At 46.5% G+C, this 27,171-nt stretch overlaps 1 protein-coding gene across 1 annotated transcript in view; it reads right to left on the bottom strand.

Annotated features, from left to right (window-relative positions):
- The window catches only part of PDE8A (phosphodiesterase 8A), a 157,885-nt gene extending 136,113 nt beyond the window's left edge, over positions 1-21,772 (bottom strand). The window contains exon 1 of the mRNA XM_053272962.1: positions 21,705-21,772. Within this exon, the coding sequence (XP_053128937.1) occupies positions 21,705-21,770 (66 nt within the window). The 5' untranslated portion in view covers positions 21,771-21,772. The remainder of the gene's footprint in view (positions 1-21,704) is intronic.
- Between the last annotated feature and the right edge of the window lie 5,399 nt (positions 21,773-27,171).

Here is a 27,171-nt window from a genome sequence, read left to right on the forward strand (position 1 = left end):
GCAAATCAAAATACTGTTAAAGACACAGCCACAGTGGCCACTTTAAAAGCTGGCATCACAATTCTAAACCTTTGTGCTGTTTACGTCTACCATATCTACCAACGATGCTTTCCCAGGACAGTGCAATCTCCTCTAATAGTGCTCTCATTTTTCTAACTGCTTGTTATCCAAATGTTTAAACGGTCCTCCTGACCAGTCATACAAATAAATCTTCAGCCAAGTAAACAGATTTAAAATGGAGGAACTCCATTGGTTCCTACTCTGTGTATATGTGATGGGACACATCCATAGCCGCTTCAGGCTATGGACTTCAGAAGGCAGAATTAACTCATAGTCCATGAGTCCACCTTAAGTGCCACAGCGGGGAAATGCTTGACTCACAAGCAGAAGGTTGCCGGTTCAAATCCCCTGCTGGTACTGTATTGGGCAGCAGCGATATAGGAGAAAGGCATCATCTCATACTGTGCGGGAGGAGGTAATGGTAAACCCCTCCTGTATTCTACCCAAGACAACCACAGGGCTCTGTGGGCGCCAGGAATTGCAATTGACTTGATAGCATGATTTACCTTTTACCATGAGCCAGGCCCACAAATTTTGGCTACTGGTACCATCTCTGGAACAAATGCCCAGAGCAAGTGCTGGCAACATCTACCCCGCTAGAGATGGCTGGGGGGAAGTGATAGCATTGATGCACATACAGATTTCTCTGCATCATCACCCCTTATTTATCCCTACCCCACAAACCATTCGGGTAAAAATGGCAGTCATTTTTGCAAAGAGGAAAGGGTTAGGGTAAGAGAGTCAGTGTGGTGTAGTGGTTAGAGTGCTGGACTAGGACTGGGGAGACCCAAGTTCAAATCCCCATTCAGCCATGCTGGGTGACTCTGGGCCAGTCACTTCTCTCTCAGCCTAACCTACTTCACAGGGTTGTTGTGAAAGAGAAACTTAAGTATGTAGTACACCGCTCTGGGCTCCCTGGAGGAAGAGCGGGATATAAAATGTAAATAAATAAATATAAATAACAACAAATTGTTGTGCTCTCTCCATGGAGTAATCTTTGGAGGACATTCCTGACCATTTCCATTTCTCTGACAACATCAGCAAAATTTTATATTCGCTTTTGTGTGTTTAGAACTTCTAAAAGTTTTTAAAACACCATTGCAAATCTGGCCACTACAGGTGGTCAGGATTAAAAAAAAGCATGATAACACACCAAAAGCTGAACGTCTTGCAATACAATCCCCTCTTTTCCACCTCCAGGGGTGTTGATCTTGCCCCAAATCACAGTATCCTGCCAGATGGTGCTGGCCACCCCAGCTGCCTCGGGTACTCTTAGTGCTGTGGACCCGTTTACTGGTGCGCTGATGCCATCAGGCACCCACCCACCCATTTGGAGATTTAATTTCTAGATGCTCTGGGCCGGGAGCTGGATCATGAACATGGAGAACAATTCACAACTCACATGAAAACAAATTAACAAAGCATTCCCGGGGCATTGTGTGTGTGTGTGTGTTTGAAAATAGGGGTAGTGATTTTACTCGGGAAATATTCCAGAAAATAGACACATCAACATACGAATACAACAAATATTTATATACCACTTTGCAACAAAAGTTCCCCAAGTGGTTTACAGATATAAATAAATAAAGATGGCTCCCTGTCCCCAAAGGGCCCACAATCTACAAAAAATAAAAATGAAATTCTGGAGTATGTGAAGGTAAAGTGTGCTGTCGAGTTGACTCCTGTGGCTGTCTTTGGTAGAATGCAGGAGGGGTTTACCATTGCCTCCTCCCACTGTCCCACACAGTAGAAAATGATGCCTTTCAGCATCTTCCTATATCTCTGCTGCCCTATATAGGTGGGAACATACCAGTGGGGATTCAAACCGGCAACCTCTGGCTCCCTATCCACTCTCTCCACACCATAATATTCTAGACTTCTATCCTGTCTCCCCCTTGCAATGTATTTGTCTAAACTCCAGCAATCGGCATCAATCTCCAAGCAATCCTGGATATGTTAATGGCTTGATATTGTGAAAAACATTAGGGGAAATGTGTGGCGGTGGGGGTGGGGGGACTCCAGGAATAGCTTCCAAAAGAAAAGAAAGTTGACAAGCTTTCCCATGTCACAACACCCTACAGCTGCCAATACGGACAGTTTCCAAATTCCACTGCAGCCTCACTAGAAACTCCAAAGAGCCTGATGTGCGACAGTCCTGCCTTATTAAAGCTACAGGCACCCGCTCAGAATCTGGATTTGTAAATCCTACTTCCAGTGGGTGTGGAACTTAGCATACCTTCCAGGACATTCTTTAGTCCAACTTTTATTCTGACAAATGTGCAGCTTCTATTCTGAAAGGGACATCCTATCATGATCCAGAAGACTACACACCATGCAGCTAAGCTTTGACTTCTGTGGCAAATGAACTTCTTGACTTTCTTTGGTTTTAACTGTATTGCGATTCATGATCCCTCCGTTTAGCTTGTTTATGCTTCAGCCAGAACTACTAAGGATTACCATCTTTGGTGATACATACACAGAAAACAAATGAGTGAAACACACACACAAGTGTTGTGGGAGAGGAAATCAAGAAAGAATAAATTATTCCTCCTTCCAACTCCACACTCCCTGAATACAGATTTTCGAAAGATATATTATCACGGGGTGAAATCAAGAAAAATAAGCAGCTAAATATCTCACAATATTTTCTGGCAGGTCCCACTATAAGTCAAAGAGCTTCCTATCTAGGTGCAGAAAAAGCTGCACCTGTGGGATTTCCGGCCTATTATGCAGCTGATCAACATATGAAGCTGCCTTATACCAGGTCGGAACATTGGTCCATCCGAGGGTCAAATTACATGTTTATAATGTACCCTGATATGCTTAGTTTTCCTTCGTTGAAGCTGTGGGGTGTACATGTGATGCAAACCAGATTGGGACCATAGTGTGGGGAAAATGTCTGAGATCTGTCTGAAAAGGCACATATGAAATCTTGCACTTGTCTGCCCACCTTTGACAAATTCCTGTTCTTTGCACCCTCTCCCCTCCCCACAAGCATATGAGTGGCAAATTTGTAACTACACCCCATCTACCCATTTGATTTATTTTCTTCCTTCCTTCCTTCCTACACACATCCATACATTTATATCTTGCTCTTCCTCCAAGGATGGAGCCCAGAACATAGGAAGCTGCCATATACTGAGTCAGACCATTGGTCTATCTAGCTCAGTATTGTCTTCACAGACTGGCAGCGGCTTCTCCAAGGTTGCAGGCAGGAATCTCTCTCAGCCCTATCTTTGAGAAGCCAGGGAGGGAACTTGGAACCTTCTGCTCTTCCCAGAGCGGCTTCATCCCCTGAGGGGAATATCTTGCAGTGCTCACACATCAAGTCTCCCATTCAGATGCAACCAGGGCAGACCATGGTTAGCTATGGGGACAAGTCGTGCTTGCTACCACAAGACCAGCTCTCCTCTCTGACAACTGAAGACCTGTTTAAGACCTGAAGCTGCCATATACTGAGTCAGACCATAGGTCCATCTCGCTCAGTATTGTCTACACAGATTGCCAGCGGCTTCTCCAAGGTTGCAGGCAGGAATCTCTCTCAGCCCTATCTTGGAGATGCTGCCAGGGAAGAAACTTGGAGCCTGGATGCTCTTCCCAGAGCGGCTCCATCCCCTAAGGGGAATATCTTACACCGCTCACACTTCTAGTCTCCCTTTCGTATGCAACCAGGGCAGATCCTGCTTAGCTTAAGGGGACAAGTCATGCTTGCTACCACAAGACCAGCTCTCTTCCCGTTATGTACATCATGGTTATGTTCAGCCTCACAACAATCCTGTAAGGTAGGTTAGGCTGAGAGATTCGCGAGACCGGGAAGCTGCTTGTAGCCACCCAGTCGGAAGTCTACTCATGTGTCGCCACACACAGCAGCAGCACATGAGCAAAAAAACCCAAGATTAGACAAGAATTTGTTTAAGAGGAGGGAGATTTAGGCGGGCTAGTCACCTTGGAACCACCAGGCTCGTGGTGGTTCCAATGATCCCTGGGAAGCGGGCTAGGCTCCCTTAGCTCACTTTCCAGTGATCGTGGGAATAGGCTCATTGAGTTTCATGGCTGAATGTGGATTTGAACTCAGGTCTCCCTAGTCCTAGTCCAACACTAACGGTTACTCAAGAGCCTGCCCTAACTGCTTAGGGTTGGCAGCATGAATCACCCTAGAAAACAACGCAACACAACTAGTAATTATTATTTTTACATTTTATATCCCGCTCTTCCTCCAAGGAGCCCAGAGCCGTATACTACATACTTAAGTTTCTCCTCACAACAACCCTGTGAAGCAGGTTAGGCTGAGAGAGAAGTGACTGGCCCAGAGTCACCCAGCTAGTATCATGGCTGAATGGGGATTTGAACTTGGGTCTCCCCGGTTTTAGACCAACACTCTAACCACTACACCACACTTGTGCTATATATATACTTGTGATATACCTAACTGAGCCTTTTTGGTGGTGGCACTGGTTATTTGAAATGTCTTCCCTGTGGAGTCTAGCTTGCCACACTGCATGCTTTAATGCTCCCAGTGAAAACTTGGCTATGGACCTGGATACGTTCTTTGAAGCTAGTTTTCTAATGACTGCCATACTTTGATCCTGATCTATTGTTCGAGCCTGATCTATTGTTTGTTAGCTTGGTGAGAAAAATCAGTTCTGTATTTGTATTAGACTGCTTTGGGTTCTGTAGGCTAAAAAGCGGTATAAAAGCTTTAAAAAATAAATAAAATAGAGCATGTATACAGAGTGCAGGCCTGTGGGGGAAAACGCTTGCAAGCCGAATGTCTGGATGTTTGCATTTTCAAGTATTCAAGCCAACAACAGATGAAAGGCCTCACTCCTCTTTGTTTAGCTGAAGAGAGCCGGGATTTGCTAGATATGTGAAGTTTGCAGCTACAAGCACCGCCAGTCTCCAGGCTTGGAACGTGGGAAGATTAAGAAAAGGAGCAAGTTCCAATCACATGGTTTAACTAGTCTGGTTCGCAATTTATCTCCCTAGCAAGGTACGACGTGACCTTAAGTGACTGTGAGGCAAGGCTGCAATTACGCAGCCAGGAGGAGGAGAGGAGGAGACGTCCTGGGGTGTGGGGACTCCGTGATTCTACACAAATGCAAAGAAATCGCAAATAAATCCAAATCCTAAGGGCCAAGCGATACACAATACTTGGCCACATGGAGTGATCTTGCCCACACCCCACCCGAGATTTTGTTTATTTGGACAGAACAGGGCCACAGAGGCCGCTTAACCTGGGGCAGGGTGGCGCAGGCTGCTTCCAAACAAGGTGGAGCTACTAGGGAGAGGGCCTTTTCAGTGGCTGCACCCCATTTATAGAACAGCCTCTCCAGTGAGGTTTGCCTGGCTTCATTGTTTTGTTCTTTGAGACACCAGGTAAAGACCTTTTGCTTCACTCAGACCTTTTTAATTTTTAATTTAAATTTGTAAAAACTGTGATCTGATTGTAATTGATTAAAAATAAATAAAGTGTTTTGTATTTTCTTCCCCCCTCCCCACCTTTTTTTTTTTTTGATCTGTTATGTGTGTTTTTATCTGATGTTTTAATGTTGTATTGTAAGCTGCTCGGAGAACAATTTTTTAAAATTAATTTATTATTATTATTATTATTATTATTTCAGATGGCACGTTGTGTAGGCCAGGTCTCAGGGACAGCACAATAGACAGGGATAACTCCAAAGGATAGCAGAAGTCCCCCCCCCAATATTTCAATTCAATTCAATGCAATTTATTACGATCATTGATCAATATATAGTTCAGATTCACACAAATTCATGAAGCATTCCAAAAATATTTCCTGTTCCCCTATCCAAGAGGGCAACTCCAGAGAGGGGGCAAGCACCCTCCAACAAGTAGTTTTGTTCCCCCACCTGCCCCCTTTTCTCTTACAGAAATCTAATATGTGGGACACAGCTCCCCATAAACACATGTTGCTCCTTCTGTGCCCGCACTTCAATTTTTTTTCCCCTGGAGCCCCACTCCCCCGTCCGTCAGACTGGAACTCTACAGCAAAGTGTCAGACAATGGTCATAGCATATTATAGCTTGAATGAATTATTTTCAAAGGTCTCTGTTGTTTAAAGAAGCCTCATTCACTCACCCCTCTGCCTCAGAACAAGATGCAGAAGCCGAGGCAGCCAGGTTGGTCGGAGACCCTTCCAGCAGCTGCTCACCTGTGTTTCTGTAGCTAAAGAGCCCACCGAGGACCCCAGACGGGGACCATGGGGAGGGAAGGCAGACTGTAACCCTTCCCCCTCGCGGGCAGGCACGGAGTCAGCCTAACTGTGGCCTGCTCTGGCCCTGCTCAATGATCCCTCTAGTTACGCTCTATGCATGTGATGTCACATGCACGGGGGCGTGGCTTGGGCGCCTCTGGAAGAGCCCCGAGCAAACTCCCCCTGCCCACGGCCGGGCTCCAGAGAGCCCCGAGCGAGCTCTCTCCTGTCCTCTTCCCTCTCCCCTGTCCTTTTTCCTCTCCCTCTCACTGGAGGGAGAGAAAGGGAAATACATGCTGACGGGCACGTTGCACAGGGGCATGACCCAGGCTTGAGATAGCCCCAGTGAGCTCTCCCCTTGTCATTTCAGGCCAGGCTTGCTGCCTGACAGCATGTCTTTCCCTTTCTCTCCCTCCAGCAAGAAATACATGCTGTCAAGCAGCAAGCGAAAAGGACAGGGGAGAGCTCGCTCGGGGCTCTTCCGGAGCTCAAGCCATGCCCCCTTGCAGGCTTCGGCGGCCTTTTTTATTGGCGGCCTGGGTTCTTTGAACCCGTTCGCACAATGGTGGCTCCTCCCCTGCTCATGGGCTCTTTCCAATCCAGTCTGTGTTGGAGATGGAGTTCCAGTGCATTGACCTTTTGCACTGATGATCCTAATGACCACTAGGGGCATTGGGAGTAGAGGTAGTTAGTGAGGGTCTGCTTACCTTTCCCTGCTTGCCTCTACTCTATGGCCCCTGCCCTAACTCCTCAGGTGCTTCCTGTAGAGAGTCAGTCCTCTTCCTTTCCTCTTAGAGAGTAGATGGAAACATCTCTCTCTCCCCCTAGTTATCCATTATGTAGCTAATCAATAGGACTAGGTCCTTCCTATCCACAATGTACTTCACCAATAAACCTATTTAGTTTAGATTGTACAATAATCTCCATGCATGTTCTTCAAATAACTGTAACATCTATACTCTGCACTCTGCTCTGTAACTAGAGTGGATAGCTTCCTTTTTATGTTGGTGCTTTGCTAAAAATAAACACAAAACCCAACAGTCTGATCCTGTGAGACAGCAGGCAAAGCAGTGTAGGATACCTTCATGGTTCATGTACGTGCATTTGCATGCATCTGCATCAGACAAGAGCCTTTCAGACATGCAGACATTAGCTCTATTCAGACATTAAGGTGTATGGGTGTTTGTACTCTCTCGTACATGTGTTTGTGTGAATGGCTGTACCTGCGTTCATTTTGAAAGCGAATCTGGATCCAGGTGCCCTCAAATGCAGGGTACAGACAGGAAGTGTACTGCTGTCCCTGTGTTCAACATATAACATGTGAATAACTACGTCTATGTACAGATCCGTATTATTCAGCATCCAGTGCAAATAACTGGTCATCCCATGAAACTGTGTGTAATTCTTCACACAGCGCATAGTTAACTTATGGAATTCTCTGCTACGGGGTGTGGTGATGGCCATTAGCTTGGATGACTTTAAAAGGGGCTTAGACAAAGTCATGGAGGACAGGTCTATCAGTGGCTACTGTCTGGTGGCTATAGGCCACCTCCAGCCTCAAAGGCAAGATGCCACTAAATACCAATTGCAGGGGAGCAACAGCAGGAGAGAGAGCATGCCCTCACCCGCTGCCTGTGGGCTCCCCAGAGGTATCTGATGGGCCACTGTGTGAAACAGGATGTTGGACTAGATAGGCCTTGGGCCTGATCCAGCAGGGCTATTCTTATGTTCTTAACTGTACCCATGTGAAGATCTGTACCTGGGTACACTGTACACTCATTGTACGAGTGTTCAACATAATGTCTGAACAGGGCTATAGTGTTGTACGAATGTGCAGATGTCTGTACACTCGTATATGTGTTTGTATGAATGATTGTACCTGCATTCATTTCGAAAGTGAACCTAGGTCCAGGTGCCTTCAAATGCAGGGTACATATAGGAAGTGTATTGCTGTCCCTGTGTTTGGATAACATGGGGATTATTGTCCCTGTATACAGATCTGCACCTGCATACGCTTGTATGAGGGTTGCATTCATAACATGTGACTAGGACTAAGATGTATCCATTCCCCACTCCAAGTTCTCTCTCCGAAGGACCTTTGGGAGGCAGCTAAGGGCACTGCCAGCAAGCAGGCCTGTAGCCAGCTGGTGGCATGGTGTGTACCTGCCACACCAAACAATTCTCTTTCCTTCCCCGCCTCGCTGACTGTTTTCACTGAACATTTTATAACCTGTCTCCCCTGACTTCTACAATCCACCCTCCACCCCCTGCCAAATTTTGAGACGGGTTACAGGCCTGCCAGCAAGTCACACTCGCTGAGTTTTAACCGGGCATCCTCAAAGGGCAAACGTTGGGGACAGTGATTTATTAGGGACAGGCGCAAGAAAATTTGGCCTGTCCCCAGAGCATAGGGACAGTGGGAACCCATGTCAACACACACACACACACACACCCCTGCTGTTCTGTTCTGCTCTGTTCGGCAGCCAGGCTCAGCGCGAGCAGCAGACTTATTTTGTCAGCACCAGCCGAGCGGCAGTTTTGGTTAGGCCGTTCCAATCCAAAAGGTTATGCAACCAGCTCAGCGTGGTTAGTTGGCCCCCAGAAAGCCACAGAGCACAGATCTCGGCCGCCTAATAATCTGCTAGAGAGAAAATTGTAGGGGCTGAGCGGTTCATTTTGTTCCATACTTCAAGGGACTCCTGCAGCGGGGGCACACAGGGGTTGGAGATTGCATTGCCTTTCCCTTCTCCCCAGCCACTGCTCTGAAACACACAAAAAGGAACATGACCCAATCCCATGCTGGTCTGAAAAAAGCTCCTCCTCTCATAGGTCTCCATGGCTGGGTGAAAAGAGAAACCCCAACGCAGCGTGGATTAACATATGCTATGAAAGCCAGTTGAAAAAGAGGCTTTCCTAATATTTTTAAAGCAGGGGCTGGGGGCCCAGATGTTGGACTACAAACCCCATCACCCCCCTGCCACCATTCTGACAGGAGGTGATGGGAGTTGCAGTCCACGGAAATCTAGGGCCCCAAGTTTGGGAACTTCCGCTCATTCGACCTTGGCTTTCCCCAAAGACATTCAGAGATTAGAACAAGTTTCCATGTCTGGCTTTTTTCACCCACCAGAATAAAAAGAAATATGGCCATCCCAAATCCCCAACACGGTTTATTAATTCAATATATGTATAGCTCACTTCTCAGACAAGATTCATTCCCAAAGTGAGTTGCAGCTAAAGTGTACACTAAGTTGCAGTTTAAATAGGACTATGAGCAGAAGCGTAGCAGATGCTGAAGTGGCCTGTGGGGGGGGGGGGGGCGTGAAGATAGCACCCCCATCTTCTTTTTCAGAGAGGTGCAAGGGGAGAGGAAAGAGCAAATGGTCCCCCAGCTGGCAGCCCCCTCCCTCGGGAGCCCAGGGACATTTGTCCTCCCACCCGCCCTCCATTCAATTTTAGCTATGCCGCTGACTATGAGGGAGTATGTTTAGCAGAATTCTCCTCATAGGGACACAGCAAGCTGCCTTGTACCGAGTCAGACCCTTGGTCCATCTCGCTCAGCATTGTCTACACAGACTGGCAGCGGCTTCTCCAAGGTTACAGGCAAGACTCACAGCTGACAGTGATGATCCAGGGCAGGTGAGCCCTTTTGGAACTCACTTGCTTCCTACTCTGATGTCATTAAAAAAAATTTCCTGGAATCACTTGCGCAAGGATGCAACAATGAAAGGTTTTCTTTTGGAGTGGTGCTTTCCCCTGCTGGCGAATTAGCACAAGGCAGCTGAGAGATTATATATCTATATCGATATCTTCTTCTTTTTAAAAGGTCTTCACATCACACTCACTCCATGACCCCATTGCCCCAAATGGAGCAGGAGGAGGGTCAGATGAATGCGTTTCAATTAGAATATGGACACTCCTGCCTGGAAAATAGGTTGCGACGGACAGAAAATATGAATGGCCAATGGCATTAAACAACCCTTTATTCTCGTTGACTATTTCGTCACAGTTTGCAATGCATTAACCACTGCAAATCTCATAGTCTGGAAAACGCCCTGGAGATGCTGGGAACTGAACCCGGGACGTGCTGCATGCAAAACAATGCCTCTATGGTTCTTCCCTAGTAGTTTATGAAAACAGGAAGCTGTTTGATGCTGAGTTGAACCATTGGTCCATCTAGCTCAGCACTGTCAACACTGACTGGCAGTGACTCTCCCAAGTTTCCGGCAGGAGCCTTTCTCAGCCCAGCCTGGTAGGTCAGGGGTCCACCGATGTTGTGGGACTACAATGCCCATCATCCCAGGCTGCTATGGTAGGGGGTGATAGGAGTTGTAGTCCGACAGCGCCTGAAGGCCGAGAACCCCTGTGCTATGTTATATCAGGTGTGTGTCAATTGGACTGAGTGATTATTTTTCTTCTTTCCCTTGCTCACTTTCTTCTCAAGTTTGCAAACTCCTCAAGTTTGCAAACTTATCAAGTTTGCAAACTCTGCAAGCAAATAGCAAATGAGGCACAAATGTTGCTGCCCCAAAATATTTGGCCCCTGAAGCAGAAAACTCAGATGACAGGCTGATCCTGTCCCAAAAGCTGCTGCCGCCACCACCCCATACCCCGCCACTCTCTGTCCTCAGGACCCAGAGTTCGGTCTGGAGGACTCGGAGTGAATCTTGGCTACCTGATTAAAGAATTCGGACGTGGATTCACCCGGTGACCTTGGTCTGCTCTAGGCCTCAGTTCTTCATCTGTAAAATGGGTGCCATCCTGGCCTAGCTCGAAGGGTTTATGGTTGGGTTCCGTATCAGGACAAAGAAAGGAGCAAGAAGGTATCTAATCATGTTCTCACGTTATAAGCCTGTAGCAGAAATGGAAATGCACCCGGATTTCCATTTTTGACATACAGGAGGAGAGCTGGTCTTGTGTTAGTCACCATGAATTGCTCCTTTGCTAGGCAGGGTCAACCTTGGTTTGCATTTGGATGGGTGACTACATGTGAGCGCGGCAAGATATTCCCCTTTGGGGATGGACCTGTAGCTCCTTGGTAGAGCATCTGCTTGCATACAGAAGGGCCCAGGTTCAATCCCTGGCAGCAGCTCCAGTCAGGGCTGGGAGAGACTCCTGCCTGCAACCTAGGAGAAGCTGCTGCCAATCTGTGAAGACAATATTGAGCTAGATGGACCTATCGTCTGACTCAGTATATGGCAGCTTCCTATGGTCCTACTGATATTTAGGAGATGGGACCATTGCTGAGTGATAGAGCGTTTGTGTGCAAACAAAAGGTCACAGATTCAATCCCTGGCAGCATCTCCAAGTAGGGATGGGAGAGACTCCTGCTTGAAATCTTGGAGAGCCGCTGCCAGTCAGTGTGTCATACTGATAGACCAATGGTCTCAACTCAGTATAAGGCTGCTTCTTATGCTTTTTATCAGCGATCATTGCAGAGGAAGAGAGGATCCGCAAAAAGAAACCCAACCTCTCATCCCTTTCCCATTATGCTTCTGAAAAAATAACAATATTGCATCCCATTGATAGACACAAAGAACAAGATGTTTCTATTCCTCCTGCTAAGCAGGGATCCTTGCAGTAGTGACGCAGTTCAAATAAACCCCGTTAAGCACTTATGCACACAAGGAAGCTATTATAAGGAAGCCTATGAGGAAATTACATTTTGTAAGAGCTAATCAAAGATTACCATGTGTGTTATGGGGGGAAAGATACAACCGCATTTCTAACACTTATTGTGGCTTTTAGCATTGAATGACAGGCTATTGTCTAGCTAGGGTGTATCTGTTCTGTTCAAGAAAACAGAAAATCAAGATTACGCAGTAAAGTTCACAAGATTGACAGATGCGGGCAAAATACTCCTATGTTAAGCCTGGACCGTACGCAGATCCTCCCGTTCCAGCCAAGTGCATTGAACAAGGGTGTATTGATGTATCCATTGTTTTCACCATTGTGCCTGGTTTAAAAGATGTGTGCTTTGGTTCTGTGAGATCAGGGAGATCCCTTGTAGCAAACAATTTTCTTCACTTACTCCATCAACCAGGCCCAAAATGTTGGTCACTGGTAGCCTCTCAGGGCTCAAATGCTCATAGTGATTTTTGGCAACGTCTATCCCCCTAGAGATGGAAATAGGTAATATCACTGTTGCATTTACAGCTTTCTCTGTGTTATCACCCCTTCTTTCTTCCCACCCCCAAAAGAGTATTTTGTTTATTTATTTTAGTGCCCCCATACCAAAAAAAAAACAACAACCCCTGGGCAGTTCACAATATAAATGAGGGTAAAATTGCTGTCATTTTTGCACAGTTAAGGGAGACAATGAACAAGTGGTTGTGCTTTCTCCATGGAGCAATCTCTGGAGGACATTCCTGCCAATTTCCATTCCTCTGACAACATCGATAATCTTTATAGTAGCGTTCGTGTTTTAAAAACTTTTTAAAGCTGTTGAAACACCACTGCACATTTGGCCTGTGCAGGTCTGATGGTCAGGATACCAATCCTTGGGGGCACCTAAACAGTGCCAGAATCTAGAACTGCCAATGATTCTTTCTCTCCCTCTTTTATGACACCCTTGAAGTACTGCACAGTGGTGTAAGAATGTGGTGTAGTGGCTAGAGTGCTGGACTAGGACAGAGGAGACCCGAGTTCAAATCCCCATTCAGCCATGACACTTGCTGGGTGACTCTGGGCCAGTCACTTCTCCCTCAGCCTAACCTACTTCACAGGGTTGTTGTGAAAGAGAAACTCAAGTATGTAATACACCGCTCTGGGCTCCTTGGAGGAAGAGCGGGATATAAGTGTAAATAATAATAATAATATGCAATGCTGCTTCCAGCTCTCCTGGAAAATCCTGCCCCCCACAAATACACTGCCTTCTTTGCTCATTGCGCCTCAATGAGCCGTGGAGGGAGGCCAGCGGTGGCCCGGGTTCTGTCACTGCCGCGGCCCCCCTAGCCCCGCCCACTGTGCCTGATGTCAGGTGCAGGGAGTGTTTAGCCACACCCCCGCATTTGACATCAGACATGGGGCATGGTTTAGCTCCCAAACAGGGCTGTGTGGCTCCGTCTGGGAGTTAAATCAGCCAGCACTGCATTCGTAGTGCGGCCAGAACGACTCCCCCTGCCTTTTAAATCATGCCCCCCCATGTCTGACGTCAGACACGGGGGAGGCGAGGATTGTGAGTTGCTCCCTGCAAGAGTCCAATCGATCCCAAAGAGCTGCGCTGGTGGCACAGCAAGGGGCACGTTGCCGCCCAGCTTGGGCCCCAGTTGTCTGCCACCTGACGCCACTGCCTTACCTTGCCTCATGAAAGGGCCGCCCTTGAAGAGAGCTGGTCTTGTGGTAGCAACAACAGCAGCAGCAACACCAAATATTTATAGACTGCTTTTCAACAAAAGGTTCCAAAGCCGTTTACATAGAGAAATAATAAATAAATAAGATCGCTCCCTGTCCCCAAAGGGCTCACAATCTAAAAAGAAAGAGAAGACAGACATTAGCAAGAGTCACTGGAGGTACTGTGCTGGGAGTGGAGAGGGCCAGTTACTCTCCCCCTGCTGAATAAAGAGAAGCACCACGTTAAAAAGATGCCTCTTTGCCCATTTATAGCAGGGGTTGTCCTCTTAGCTAAGCAGGGTCCGCCCTGGTTGCATATGACTGGGAGACTAGAAGTATGAGCACTGGAAGATATTCCCCTTAGGGGTGGGGCCGCTCTGGGAAGATTATCGTGGTTCCAAGTTCCTTCCCTGGCATCTCCAAGATAAGGGTGAGAGAGGTTCCTGACTGCAACCTTGGAGAAGCTGCTGCCAGTCTGGGTAGACAATACTGAGGAAGATGGACCAATGGTCTGACTCCATATATGGCAGCTTCCTATGTTCCTATGATGGGGATATGCCCAGCACCATCAGTCTTATGCTTTCAAAAGCTGAAAGAGAGCCTTCCGATTAGTTACATTCGAAAGCAAAGCCATGCACAATTACATCAGGACAATCGCGTAAGTGCAACAATTGCTTCCTGTAATTGTTTGCGGCAGCTTGCGACTGCGACAATCATCTCTTGATAAAGGTTTGCCGGCCGTTTACTGTCATTAATCTAAACTGTCAAGTTCCATTAGACCGAGAGCAGCGGGTTTTAATGGCTGCAAAGGGTGGCACCCTTGGCTCACGCTAAAGTCCCGATAATGGAAACAGCATCTCTTAACGAACAGTAGGCATCATCTGTGGCAAACTAAGGAACCAGTCACAGAATTCACAGGGATTAAGAGACATCTGAGAGCAAACAACTGACATGAAACCTAGTAACATAGGCAGCTGCTTTATACTGAGTCAGACCATTGGTCCATCTAGCTCAGTATTGTCAACACTGACTGGCAGCAGCTATCTAAGTTTCAGGCAGGAGTCTTTCCCAGCCCGACCTGGAGATGCTGCCAGGGATTGAACCTGGTCCTTCTGTCAGCAAAGCAGATGCTTCTCCACTGAGATGTGGCTCCATCCCAAGGGCTAGTGCCTGGAACAAACGCCTGAGGCCCATAAATCCATGTAGCAACATTATGTAAATAGGATATGAATATGCAGCTCAGTTGATGTGGTTATCTTGATTGCACAGAGGAAAAGATTAGGGTCAGGCAGGGTTAGGGTAACAAGAAATTGTTGTGCTCTCTCCATGGAGTAATCTCTGGAGGACACCATTCTCATTTCCATTCCTCTGACAACATCGATGAAATTTTATGGTAGGTTTTGTGCGTTTAAAGCTTTTAAAAGCGTTTAAAATGCCATTGCAAATCTGGCCACTGCAGTCCCGATAGTCAGGATAAGGACAAGAATCACACACCAAAAGCTGAGAGTGCTGTGATACAATCACCTCTTTTCTACCTCCAGGGGTGTCGATCTGGTCCAAACTCACAATGATCTTGCCCCAAATCACAGTGTCCTGCCAGATGGTGCCGGCCGCCCCAGCTGCCTCGGGTACTCTTAGTGCTGTGGACTCGTTGACATACTGGCGTGCTAACGACCTAATGCACCCACCTACCCATTCGGAGATTTAATTTCTAGACACTCTGGGGAGGGAGCTGAATCAGGAAAAAGGAGAACAACTTGCAACTCACATGAAAACAAATTAACAGAGCATTCCCGGGGTGGGGTGTGTGTGTCAAAATAGGGGTGGTGATTTTACCTGGGTGTTTTTCACACAGCAGGCTTTACTGCCAGTTTGAAGTTGCCCCCCAAAACTGACGCAAAAAGTGGATTTTTTAAAACCCTGGGTATGCATGTATGTAGGTATTTATTTATTTATTGTGAAATTTGTATACCGCCTTTCATTAAAACAATCCCAAGGCAGTTCACACAAAAATTAAAAACAAGACTATAAAAATGACACAATGAAAATCTTAAGCTAAAATATAAAACAAATCTGACTGAAAAGATTTAAAATGCAAGCATAAGAACTGTACAAAATACAAAGAAGCAGCAGTAGAGACAATCATGTAAAAGCCTGGGTAAAAAGCCAAGATTTTACACACTTTCTAAAAACTGTGATGTAGACTGAGGAGCTAATAGCCACCGGAGAGCATTCCAGAGTCTGGGGGCAGCAACAGAGAAGGCCCTGTCCCACGTGCATGACAGTTGAGCCCCCTCATTGTTGGCACCCGGAGCAGAGCCCCCTCAGATGACCTCATCAAGCGGGCAGCAACCCTTGGGAGCAGGCGGTCCCTCAAGTATCCCAGGATATAAATTGGGCTATACTCTTAACACGCAATGAAAAACCCAAATTGTGTGTGGAGTGCTCCCCAACATTTCACAGAGACTTCGGGGTAAATCTGACCGATATGTGAATGCAAACCCTCCATTCCAGAGGAGAGGCAAGCTAAAAGCCTTGTGTGAAAAAAGCCCTGGGAAGGATTCCAGAAAATAGACTGCAACATCCAAAATATGTAAATTATGACAAAGTTCCACTGAAATTACTGGAAGTTAAGTTAGTCATTACTAACTTGTCTCATTGATTTAAGTGGTGCTTAATCAGGACTAACTAGCATGGATGCTGCCAAGAACTGTCCCTAGTAAATAGCAAACGTTGGAGCCTAAGTGAAAGTAATTACAAGCACGATTTTATTCTAACTAGATTTCCACACTAATGAAGAATGGTTATTTCCACACAACTTCTGCACAAGGCTGTTCCAAGTGAGATTTTTTCTAGCAATCTAATCCTCCCTTGCTAGTAATATAGACAAAAACTAGATATGGGTGGGAGCTCTAGATGCAGTCAATTTCCAATAATTATGTGTAATGAGTTTAGGGAAATTGTGTGCGATTAGACCGGAGGACTTATGGCCACATCATAAACCAAGGATTTAAAAATGGCTGGGGCATTTTCCATGCAAGAGGCAAGACCAGCCACAGTACGCTTTCAAACCCATAAACAACCGTCATCCTTTGGTGTTCCAACAATACATTCCCCAGTCGGTTGTGGGAATCCAGCCGCATTTTGTCGTTAGTCTTTAACGTCCAGTTAATCGCTAACTTCCTTATCGAAGCCATCGGTAGGCTCCGTTCACATTTATGAAAATGCAGTTCTGTTTGCACTAGTTTCAGCTAGCAGGTCTACGCATGAGGCCCCAGTACGACTAGTAATATCGAACAGGCCATTGACCCTTGCTGTGTAGCGCCCCCCTCCCCGGGTCTGAAATCCTTCCCTAGGTAATTTTGGAGCCTGGACCTAAAGGCCTTTGGAGGGCCCCTTCCCCACTGCGTTAAGTATCACCGCCCCCCGCCCACACACACACACCCCGTGACACATGCAGTATTTTTTCACACATGGGTTCTTGAGCAACTGAACTCACAAGAATGTAAGACTATAAAACAGGTATATTTATGCAAATATGCACGAGCAGAAACATTTCAACAAGCCGCTTAACAGATCCCCATCTAACATTATGTTTCCCCACTGCCCGCTCTGTCTCTGAAGCAGAGGTCATGCTTGGCCAACAGGCACAGGTCACAGTCACGCTCGGCTGGTGGAGCAGTGCAGCAACCACACCACCCGGGACAGACTAAAGAGGATTGGAGGTCCCCCAGGGGGTGTGGAGAAGTCCAGGGGGAAGAGCACCTCTGTCCCTTGAACACACCACAGACTGTAATGGCACCTCTGTGGGCAGTGGTACTTCCGTCCTAAACCATGCTGATAACTTCCTCCCGCTGATCCACTATGTAGGGGGCTGCTGCGAAGAGAATAATGAAGGGAAGCCATCGCTCATTGGTCGGGCGCCTGCTTTTCACATAGAAGATCTCAGATTCAGTCCCTAGCTTCTCCGGATCGGCCTGGGTGGGAGATATATCTGTCTGACATCATGGAGAACTTCTACCAGTCCATGTAGACCAGGGATTCTCAACGCTGGGTCCCCAGATGTTATTGGACTTCAACTCCCATAATCCCCTTCCAAAGGCCGCTGGGGATTATGGGAGCTGAAGTCCAATAACATCTGGGGACCCAATGCCGAGAATCCCTGATGTAGACCAACTGTCTCAGTAGGAAAGCACCTGCTTTGCGTGTAGAAGGTCCCAGGTTCAACGTCCAGCTGAAAGGACCAGGGCCAGGCAGCATGTGGTGTTGAAGGCCTCCGCCTCAGGTTATGGAGAACCGCTGCCAGCCAGTGTGATTCTGGACGGTCTGGCTCAGTGGAGAGCAGTGTTGGGCATTCCTATGAGGCTAACTGAAGTCAGCCTTGCTGAGCTTCGAGGACAGGGAAGAACTGAAGACAAAAAATGGCAGAAGTGAAGAAGGGTGCAGGGGTGACAGAGGAGAGGAAAGGACCTTTTGGAGCAGGGGATGATGTATCAAATGGATAGAAGATCATGGAAATTGCTGGGAGCAGGACATGGGGAGAGTGTGTTGGAGATGGAACTCCGGTGTATCGAACTTTTGCACCAACTATCCTAATGACCACTAAGGGCATTGGGAGTAAAGATAGCTAATGAGGGTCTCCTTACCTATCCCTGCTTTACCTCTACTCTATGACCCCTGCCTTGACTCCTCAGGCATTTCCTGTGATGAGTCAGAATCCCTTCCTCTTGGAGAGCAGATGGAAACATTTCTCTCTCCCTCTACCTATTAATTATGTAGCCTATAGATAGGACGAGGTCTTTCCTATCCAAAGTGTACTTCACCAATCAATCTTAGTATTTTGATTCTACAATAATCTCCGCGTGTCTCCTCTAAATAACTGCAACAACTAAACTCTGCATTCTACTCTGGAACTGGAGTGGCTAAACTCACCCTCCAACAGAGTGAACTCTGTGTGGTGCTAAAGGAGATAAGATAGTAGGGGGGGAATTCCATCACTTTGGAACTCCCTTTCCCTGAACGTCTGGGGATCTTTGATCCCCAGATGTTGTTGGACTACAACTCTCATCATCTACAGCAGCCAAAGACAGGGCAGTCTCGGTGAGATCAAGAGACTGCCAGCGGGGTGTGCGTGTGTGAAAATCGTCCTCTCTGATCTCTCTGCTACAGCAGGGCTTCTCGGTCGTAGGTCCCCATAACTTCCATCACAATTACTTTTATTATTGTATTATCCCAGGGGACAAAGCAAACCAGGATGACGCTTCTGGAAGGAAGCGGGGTTAGTGGGAGCAAGAGAGGGCGAAGGAGGGAGCTGCCGGTGCTGCTGGTTTAATAGTGCAGTGGCCACTCGAATGTGCCACACTTCTTCCCATGGGGCATGTTATGCAAACAACAGGCAGTGGGGGGCGGGTGGAGGCGGGGCATAGGAGGCAGTGGGGGCGGAGCTAAAGTTGGGCAGATGCCATGTTCAAAGCACCCAGCTGCCCAGCGCATGGGAGCCACCCGGCTTGCCCCTCTCCATCCCCCCACCCACCAGCACCGGTGGCCTCACAAGAGCTGGTCTTGTGATAGCAAAGGGGACAATTCATGTTTGCTAAGCAGGGTCCACCATGGGTTGTGTTTGAATGGGAGACTGTGTGTGTGAGCACTGTAAGATATTGGGGCCGCTCTGGGAAGAGCACTTGCCTGCAGAAGCTTCCAAGTTCCTTCGATGGCATCTCCAAGCTAGGGCTGGGAGAGACTCCTGCCTGCAACTTTGGAGAAGCTGCTGCCAGTCTGTGTACTGTAGACAATACTGAGCTAGATGGACCAATGGTCTGACTCAGTATATGGCATCTTCCTATGTTCCTATATCAGCCAAATTTACCCCGAAGTCCCTGCAAGCTATCAGTTAGCACTTCACACACGATCTGGGTGGTGGTTGTTTTTTAAACCACTGTTTGTATCAGTTTTGTGGGGCAACTTTGGACTGACAGTAAAGCCAAGCAGTAGACTGCTGTGTGAAAAATGCCCGGTGGGATATGAAGTGAGGATTTCCTGGTTCACATGTAGCGACAGTGTTATAACAGTTTAAATTGTGGATAGGATCACATTCCAGGGAAGCTCTGGAAACCTTAGAGGAAGTGACATTCACTCAAAATAAATTCTATTTTTTTCTCAGGAGGAGAAAATCAAGCTCATGTGCTCAGCTTAATCTTCTCAACTCGTGTAACAGGATGAGATTAATATAGCCACTTGAACCTGTCCAAACTGGCAAGATGTCAATTTTCACACATATAGGAAAGAATTTTGGGAGGGGTTCTGGTTTGTTTGTTTCTTTTTTTAATGGGCTAATAGAATTGCCACAGCAGCAATAGGTGAATCAAGGACAAGGTCGCTCTACGCAGTCAGTACAACCAAACGCAGAAAAGATCTCCTAAAGGAGTTGCAGGGAAGCCACCCTGCTTCTTAACAGACACCAAATCATTGTAAAAGGTATGCAGATTTAAAACAGCTCTTTGTTCAGCACTGGAATGCAAAGCCCAACAATATTACAGCCAATTTTGCAATAAGACAAATGGCACTTCCTACTATATAACATGTCACACACACACACACCAATGTAGAACACAGGAACACACAACAGGTAGACGCCATCTGGCTTTTCAGTTAATAATAGTCAGCTGTGGTGTTTGGGACCATGTGGGGAAATGAATGTTCATTGCCATGTTTGGCAAACTCATTGGGTGACTCTGGGCCAGTCATATATCTCTCAGTCTAACCTACCTCACAGGGATAAAAAAATAAGCATGTACACTGCTCTGAGCAGGATATAAATGTAATACATACATACATACACCCTAGACACAGAAAAATAGGTAATAACATTGGAAAAGTTTCAGCTTTCAGTGTGTTCTCGTGCTTTTATTGTCCTGACCATCAGACCTCCTGCAGTGACCATATGTGAATGGTGTTATAATATCTTTCGACATTTTAAAAACAGAAAAATTACTATCAGATTTTATCAAGGTTGTCAGAGGAATGGAAATGAAAATATGTCCTCCAACGATTACACCACAAAGAGTATAACAATTTGTTCGTTGTTGCCCTAACCCTTCGCTCTGTGCAGAAATGTCTGAAATTTTACCCTCATGGTTTGGGGGGGCAGGGATAAAGAAGGGTGATAGCACAGAGAAAGCTGTAAGTGCCACAATGCTATCACCTGTTTTTCCATCTCTGTGGGTGTAGACGTCCCCAACAGTCACAATGAGCATTTGTTCCCTGCAAGTGGGTACCACTGGCCAAAATGTGTGGGTCTGGCTCATGGACGGAAACTGCAGCTGACAGTTCTTTAATCCAGTGTCTTCAAATCACATACTCTGAGTAGGCTCACTGACGTCACCGCTGGGATTACCCAAGGCAGAGGCATGCTGATATATCACAGTGGAGTTTGCTGTTCAGTCAAGCAATACATTCATCCCCTGTGCTACCTGACACTTAGCACAGTTCTGTTAAGCCTCTTTGGTCCTTAAAAGCAGCTCTGGGGGTTAGAAGAACTGCAGTTATGCATACGATGCCTTTCTCTTTTTTTAATTTTTAAAGGAAGGAAAGTCCTATCCAAAAGAAAGAACGCTGAAGAAAGAAAGAAAGAAAGAGAAGATACCAAACTGTATAGAAATTAGCAAGAAACTAAGCTCCACCACTGTGAAGATGTTCAGCTGCAACACCTCACCACAAATGTGATAACAATGTCAAGATCTCCCACAGGTTTTGTTGCATTCGTGCTCTAAAGTGGTGTGTTTTTTTAAAAAAAGAACTCTGTTTACCATTGTGGGTTCAAGCGGTTGTGTATACACAGCCAGAATGCAGGCTACTGATTGACTGGATTGGTTTCAAAGTGCATGGGGGAAACTATTTTCTTAGTCAAAAATGCAGCCAAGAAATAAGCACAACACCAATTAACCTTAACTTTCAAAATCAGAGCACCCCCAGTCCTATATCCCGCATTACTTCTTTGCATCTTATCCCCTTCACTCCAGACACAGTTTTAGCAGAAAGCTCTCATGCCTATCCCCTTCTGTGACAACACTCAGAAGAAAAATAGATATGTATCCTTTCCCACCTTGTACCGAGGGCCATTGAGGACGCTTCTGATTTCCAAGGTTTCCGGGGCTTCATTTTCTTCCATGCTTTCTTGAGTTGAAAAGGCTGGATTTCCAGTGTAAACATCAAAGATTCCTTCACTAGTAGGAGGAAAAAAAATATAAACTCTCTCCAACAGAGTAGGACAATTGAACTCAACTGTTTTCACTAAGTAGCTCAGAGGTTTTTAAGTCCGCTTGATCTAATCCTAGATTTTCAAATCACGCTTCATAGGTTTACTAAGAAGCACACAGCTCTCTCTCGCTCTCAACAGTCAGTTTCTGTTATCAGGGTAAACCCTTTTCTGCTCTTATCCCAGTAATCAGCTGCCTTTTTTGGAGGGGAAATCTGATTGTTGTTCCTCTCTAGGAAGATAGAAGAACAGACACCTCCAGAGTGCAACTTCTCAAACCAGAGGTCAGTCAGCAGGTTAGCCACTCCTCTCGTTCTCAGCATTATTAATCTAGATTATAGTTATATATATATAAAAAAAATTAGATGCAAGGTTACCTGGCAACTGATCCTTCTACGTCACTCAGGGTAACAAAGTCAACTTACATCCACGCTTATTATCTGGTTGGGTAAATATTGTTGTTGGGTTGAAAATAACTTGGAAGAGGAGAAAGGAGGCACACTCCCCTTCTGCTCTGCTGTGTGCTTGAGCTGTGTTTTAGATTGGGCTGCCAACAGATGGGTTTTTAACTGCATAATGTGCCAGCCCATGACTCCTCGGTCCTAGAAGCAGAGCACCAAACAAAACCCCTTTTCCTTTCCCCCTTTTTCTATCAAAACCACACCCTCAGTGAGGTCATTCACACAGTTTGGTTGTGTGGAAGCAAGGTAGGAGGAGAACTTGGGTAGAAGTGATTGTGTGGAAGCAAATTAGGAGGAAAACCTAGTTAACCTTTCTACCTACCATGCTTCCACACAATCGCTTCTACCCAGGTTCTCCTCCTACCTTGCTTCCACACACCTGAAAATTGGGATCACACCCAGCTCCAAAACCCGGGCAGAACACAGTTTTTTATTGTGTGAATGACCTCAGTTTCTTCTTTCTTACAAATCGCTCCCCCTCTTTCTCCCCTCCCAATTAGGACGGAAAGTGTATTTTTCTCATCTGGAGAGGTTGTTGGGCGAGCTGATATGCCGCTCCTGAACATTATCGTCCGTGAGCAAGGCCCATGCATTTTGGCCATTCGTACCATCTTAGGGGATGGATGAGTTTCGGCAGCGTCTAGCCACCTAATGGCACAGCAGGGAAATGGCTTGAATACCAAGGCAGAGGTTGCTGGTTCGAATTCCCACTGGCATGTTTCCCAGACTATGGGGGGAAAGATGCATCATTCCCCAGACGATGAGAAACACCGATATCAGGCAGCAGCGATATAGGAAGGTGCTGAAAGGCATCATCTCATACTGCAGTGACAGAAGGCAATGGTAAACCCCTCCTGTATTCTGGCAAAGAAAATCACAGGGTTCTGTGGGCGCCAGGAGTCGACACCAACTTGACGGCACACTTTACCTTTACTTTACCTCCCAAGAGATGGGGGAAAGGTGATAGTACTGCTCCACATACAGCTTCCCCAGTGTTCTCACTCCTTCTTTATCCCTACACCCAAACAGTTAGGATAACATTGCCATCATTTTTGCACAGAGCAAAGGGTTCGGGTAACAGTGAACAAACTGCTAGACTCCATGCATGGAGGACTTTCCTGACAATTGTCATTTCTATTCCTCTGACAACATCGATCGAATTTTATAGTAGTTTTTGTGTTTTTAAAAACTTTTAAAAACATTTAAAATACTATCGCAAATTTGGCCGCTGCAGGCCTGATGATCAGGACAATCAAAGCATGAGAACACCCTGAAAGCTTAAAGTACCATATTTACCTAAATATGAATACGACAAATATTTATATATCACTTTTCAACCAAAGTTCCCAAAGCGGTGTGTGTCTGTCTGTCTGTCTCTCTCTCTCTGTGCGTGTATGTGTGTGTGTGTGTGTGTGTGTGTGTGTGTGTGTGTATATATATATATATATATATATATAGTGGCTCTGTGTCCCCAGAAGGAATATAAAAAAGAAACATAAGATAGATGCCAGCAGCAACAACCACTGGAGGGATGCTGTGCTGGGGATGGATAGGGCTAGTTGTTCTCCTTCTGTTAAATAAAGTGGTGATTCTCTTTATTCATTCATTCATTCATTCTTATTATTTATTAAAACATTTTTATACCACCCAAAACCGTCTCTGGGCGGTTTACAACAGAATAAAAACAAAGTAAAACATTCGTTAAGACAAAAATGGTAGGAGGGGAATACACACATTACAACAATTAAAAAAAATTAAAATAATATTTTAAAACAGCATTAAAACCATTAAAACAATATTAATTAAAAGCCTGGGTGAACAGGTCAGATGTGGAGGCTCTTATTTCACTAGGGAGCACATGCCAAAGCCTCGGGGCAGCAGCGGAGAAGGCCCGTCCCTGAGTGGCCACCAGACGAGCCGGTGGCAGCTGCAGACGGACCTCTCCAGCAGATCTCAGTGGGCACTGGGGTTCATGACGAAGAAGGCATTCCCTTAAATATTTAACAGGGGGAGAGCAACTAGCCCTATCCATCCCCAGCACAGCATCCCTCCAGTGGTTGTTGCCAGCGTCTATCTTATGTTTTATGTGAGGCCATCTCCTCAGGCAGCAGATTATTGGGGCAAAAGTGAGGCAACAAAATGCCCTCCTGTTCATTTATTTTATTTATTGTTCAATGTATATGCTGCCTTTCATAATACTCATCCCAAGGTGGTTTACAAAAGTTAATGCAATAAAATTCCATAAAATCATATCAAAAATTTGAAATCAATTAAGACCCTAAAAACATGGAAACACAGCCCTACAAAACAAAAACAGAGCAACCAGAAAGGGGAGGCTGACAAGCCTTAAGGGGTTAGATCCTGAACAAATAATTTTTAAAGCAGCCACAGACACCAGACGCCCACTGGGAAAGCATTCCAGAGTCAGAGGGCAACCACAGAGAAGGCCCTGTCTGCGTGCATGAGAATGGAGTCTCCCTCCATGTTGGTACATGGAACACTGTTCCCCACTTTGAAGAATGAGTGAAAAGGGTGGGGAGGGAGCACACAGTGGAGGAATGGCATTCAACACCCTGCCACAGGCAAACAGAGATCTTGAGCTGTCACCAATACCAAGGATTCTCAGACTGTTGGACTACAACGCCCATCATCCCCAGCCATCCTGGCCAAAGATATTCGCCTCATTCAGATATCTAAAAAGCAGTGTTTTGGGGGAGTCCACCCCTGACCTGTCAGTCATCAGCACACCCCACCGCTCATGCTTAAAGCAAGGTTTCTGTGGATAGGGGAGTGCCCTGTCTGTGATGGCGGGCGCTTCCGTGACCGTGGGGCTGTGCACAATCACATGGGAGTGAACACAACTGAACTCAATAAGACTTACTTCCATGCAATGTCCTGTGTTACATAGATATGCATACGACTGAGCCGCAAAACAGGAGTGGAGGCACCGCTAGGCAGACTTACAGCCCTATGCATGCTTGGGTTCACGAGTAAATGTCAATGAATTCCATGGAGCTTACTCCCAAGTAAGTGTGCAGAGGGTTGCAGACAGGCATGTGCACGGATCGTGATCCAATCACCTGGGAACCTTTAAAAGGGAGGAGAGTAGATCCATACCTGCTCCTCCGCCGTTGACCACAATTTCTTGATGTGGCAACGCTCCCCCCGCCACATGGCACACACACATGGCCTTTGCAAATGTGTGGCACCATGTGTGTGCAGCTAGTGAGCAAGTAACGATTTGTGCACACATCTCTAGTAGCACATTAGATTGTGCTACAGACAAATACCTTCTTATTTGTTGTTTTTATTGCATTGTTGCGTACGGTATAGAGATATGTTAAATAAATAACAAATAAAAGAGATCCCAGGTTGCTTGTCCCGTGCTGAGACAAAGCCGCAATGGCCACTCCCCATGTGCATAGAAAAACCAGAAGTTATTCAGATCTGCCTCCTCAGGTCTCTCAGTGTAGCCTTTTACCTTCTTCGTGCCCCACTAATTTCTGCTGGGAGGCTTCGTCCTTTTCTTATCTGATCAGCAAGTATTTAATGCAGTCACAGGAGGGTAATTCCTTGATTAGGACCCCACTGAAATGGCACAAGGAGTGAGTCAAAGGTTTGAGTTCTCCACAACTCTTCCTTCAGTGGTGGGACCTGACGCAAAACAAGAATTTGGAGCGGGGGGGGGGGAGAAAAAGGCCAAGTGTGGTGAGAATGTCCCCAGGTCTGCTGTTTGTGAGACTTTCAAGATGGAGTGCAGGAGGCATTTTGGAGGAGCATGAATTGTCCCCTTTGCTAAGCAGGGTCTGCCCTGGTTTGCATTTGGATGGGTGACTACATGTGAGCTCTGTCAGAGATTCCCCTTAGGGGATGGGGCTGTAGCTCAGTGGGAGATACATACTTGCAAGCAGAAGGTCGCGGGTTCACTCTCTGGCATCTCCTGGAGCTTTTCCAGACAGGAGGCTTTGCTGTGGCAGGAAGTGCCTGAAGTTAAGCCGTGTTGAGCACTGAACCCAAGTGTGACTTTTTTCCGGATGTATATAGTGCGCAGTAACTGCAAATCAACAAGGGGAAAAGCAAAGCTGCTTTCATTTGCCATTTGGGAAAGCTCCAGGTAGAGTCAGGAGAAATTCCTGCCTGAAGTATAAGCACTGTAAGGTATTCCCCTCAGGGGACAGAGCCGCTCTGGGAAGAGCAGAAGGTTCCAAGTCCCCTCCCTGGCAGCATCTCCAAGATAGGGCTGAGAGAGACTCCTGCCTGCAACCTTGCAGAAGCTGCTCCCAATCTGTGCAGACAATCCGGAGCTAGATGGACCAGTGGTCTTACTTGGCAGAAGGCAGATTCCGATGTTCCAAATATAAATGGAGACCTGGCACACCGCTCCGGAAAGGTTGCCGACCCCTGATTGAAGCAAGTAAGGTCTTCGGCAGGGCCTTCCGAAAGCTGCAAATGAAGGCTGTTCCTCAACAGGTGGGATTTTCCTGGCTGCACACTCTTCAAAGTGAAAAGGACACCCCCCCCTCCGCTCCTGCCAAAGGTCAAGCTCCCTCTTTTGCCAATCACCTTTGATTTCAAGCTCTGTTTCCCCTGGCATGACCCTTGAAAGCTTTTTAGGATTAATTAAATGATCAAATAGCTGAGGAGGTCAGTCAGGCCTGTGAAGTGTGCATTTAAAATCAGTTTAATTAAGCCCTGTTGCACGGGGAGCAGAAGCTTTGGAATTAACACTCCGCTCTTCCGAGGGTGAGCAGGTGCCAAGCCAGAGTGGGCAGCTCCTGGACTGCCGTCAGCTCTAGAGAAGGGGGGAATTTCCTCAGGTGCAGCTTTTCACCCTTCTCCCTGCCACACACACC

The sequence above is a fragment of the Hemicordylus capensis genome, chromosome 10, assembly GCF_027244095.1.
Source record: "Hemicordylus capensis ecotype Gifberg chromosome 10, rHemCap1.1.pri, whole genome shotgun sequence".
NCBI classification, from domain to species: domain Eukaryota; kingdom Metazoa; phylum Chordata; class Lepidosauria; order Squamata; family Cordylidae; genus Hemicordylus; species Hemicordylus capensis.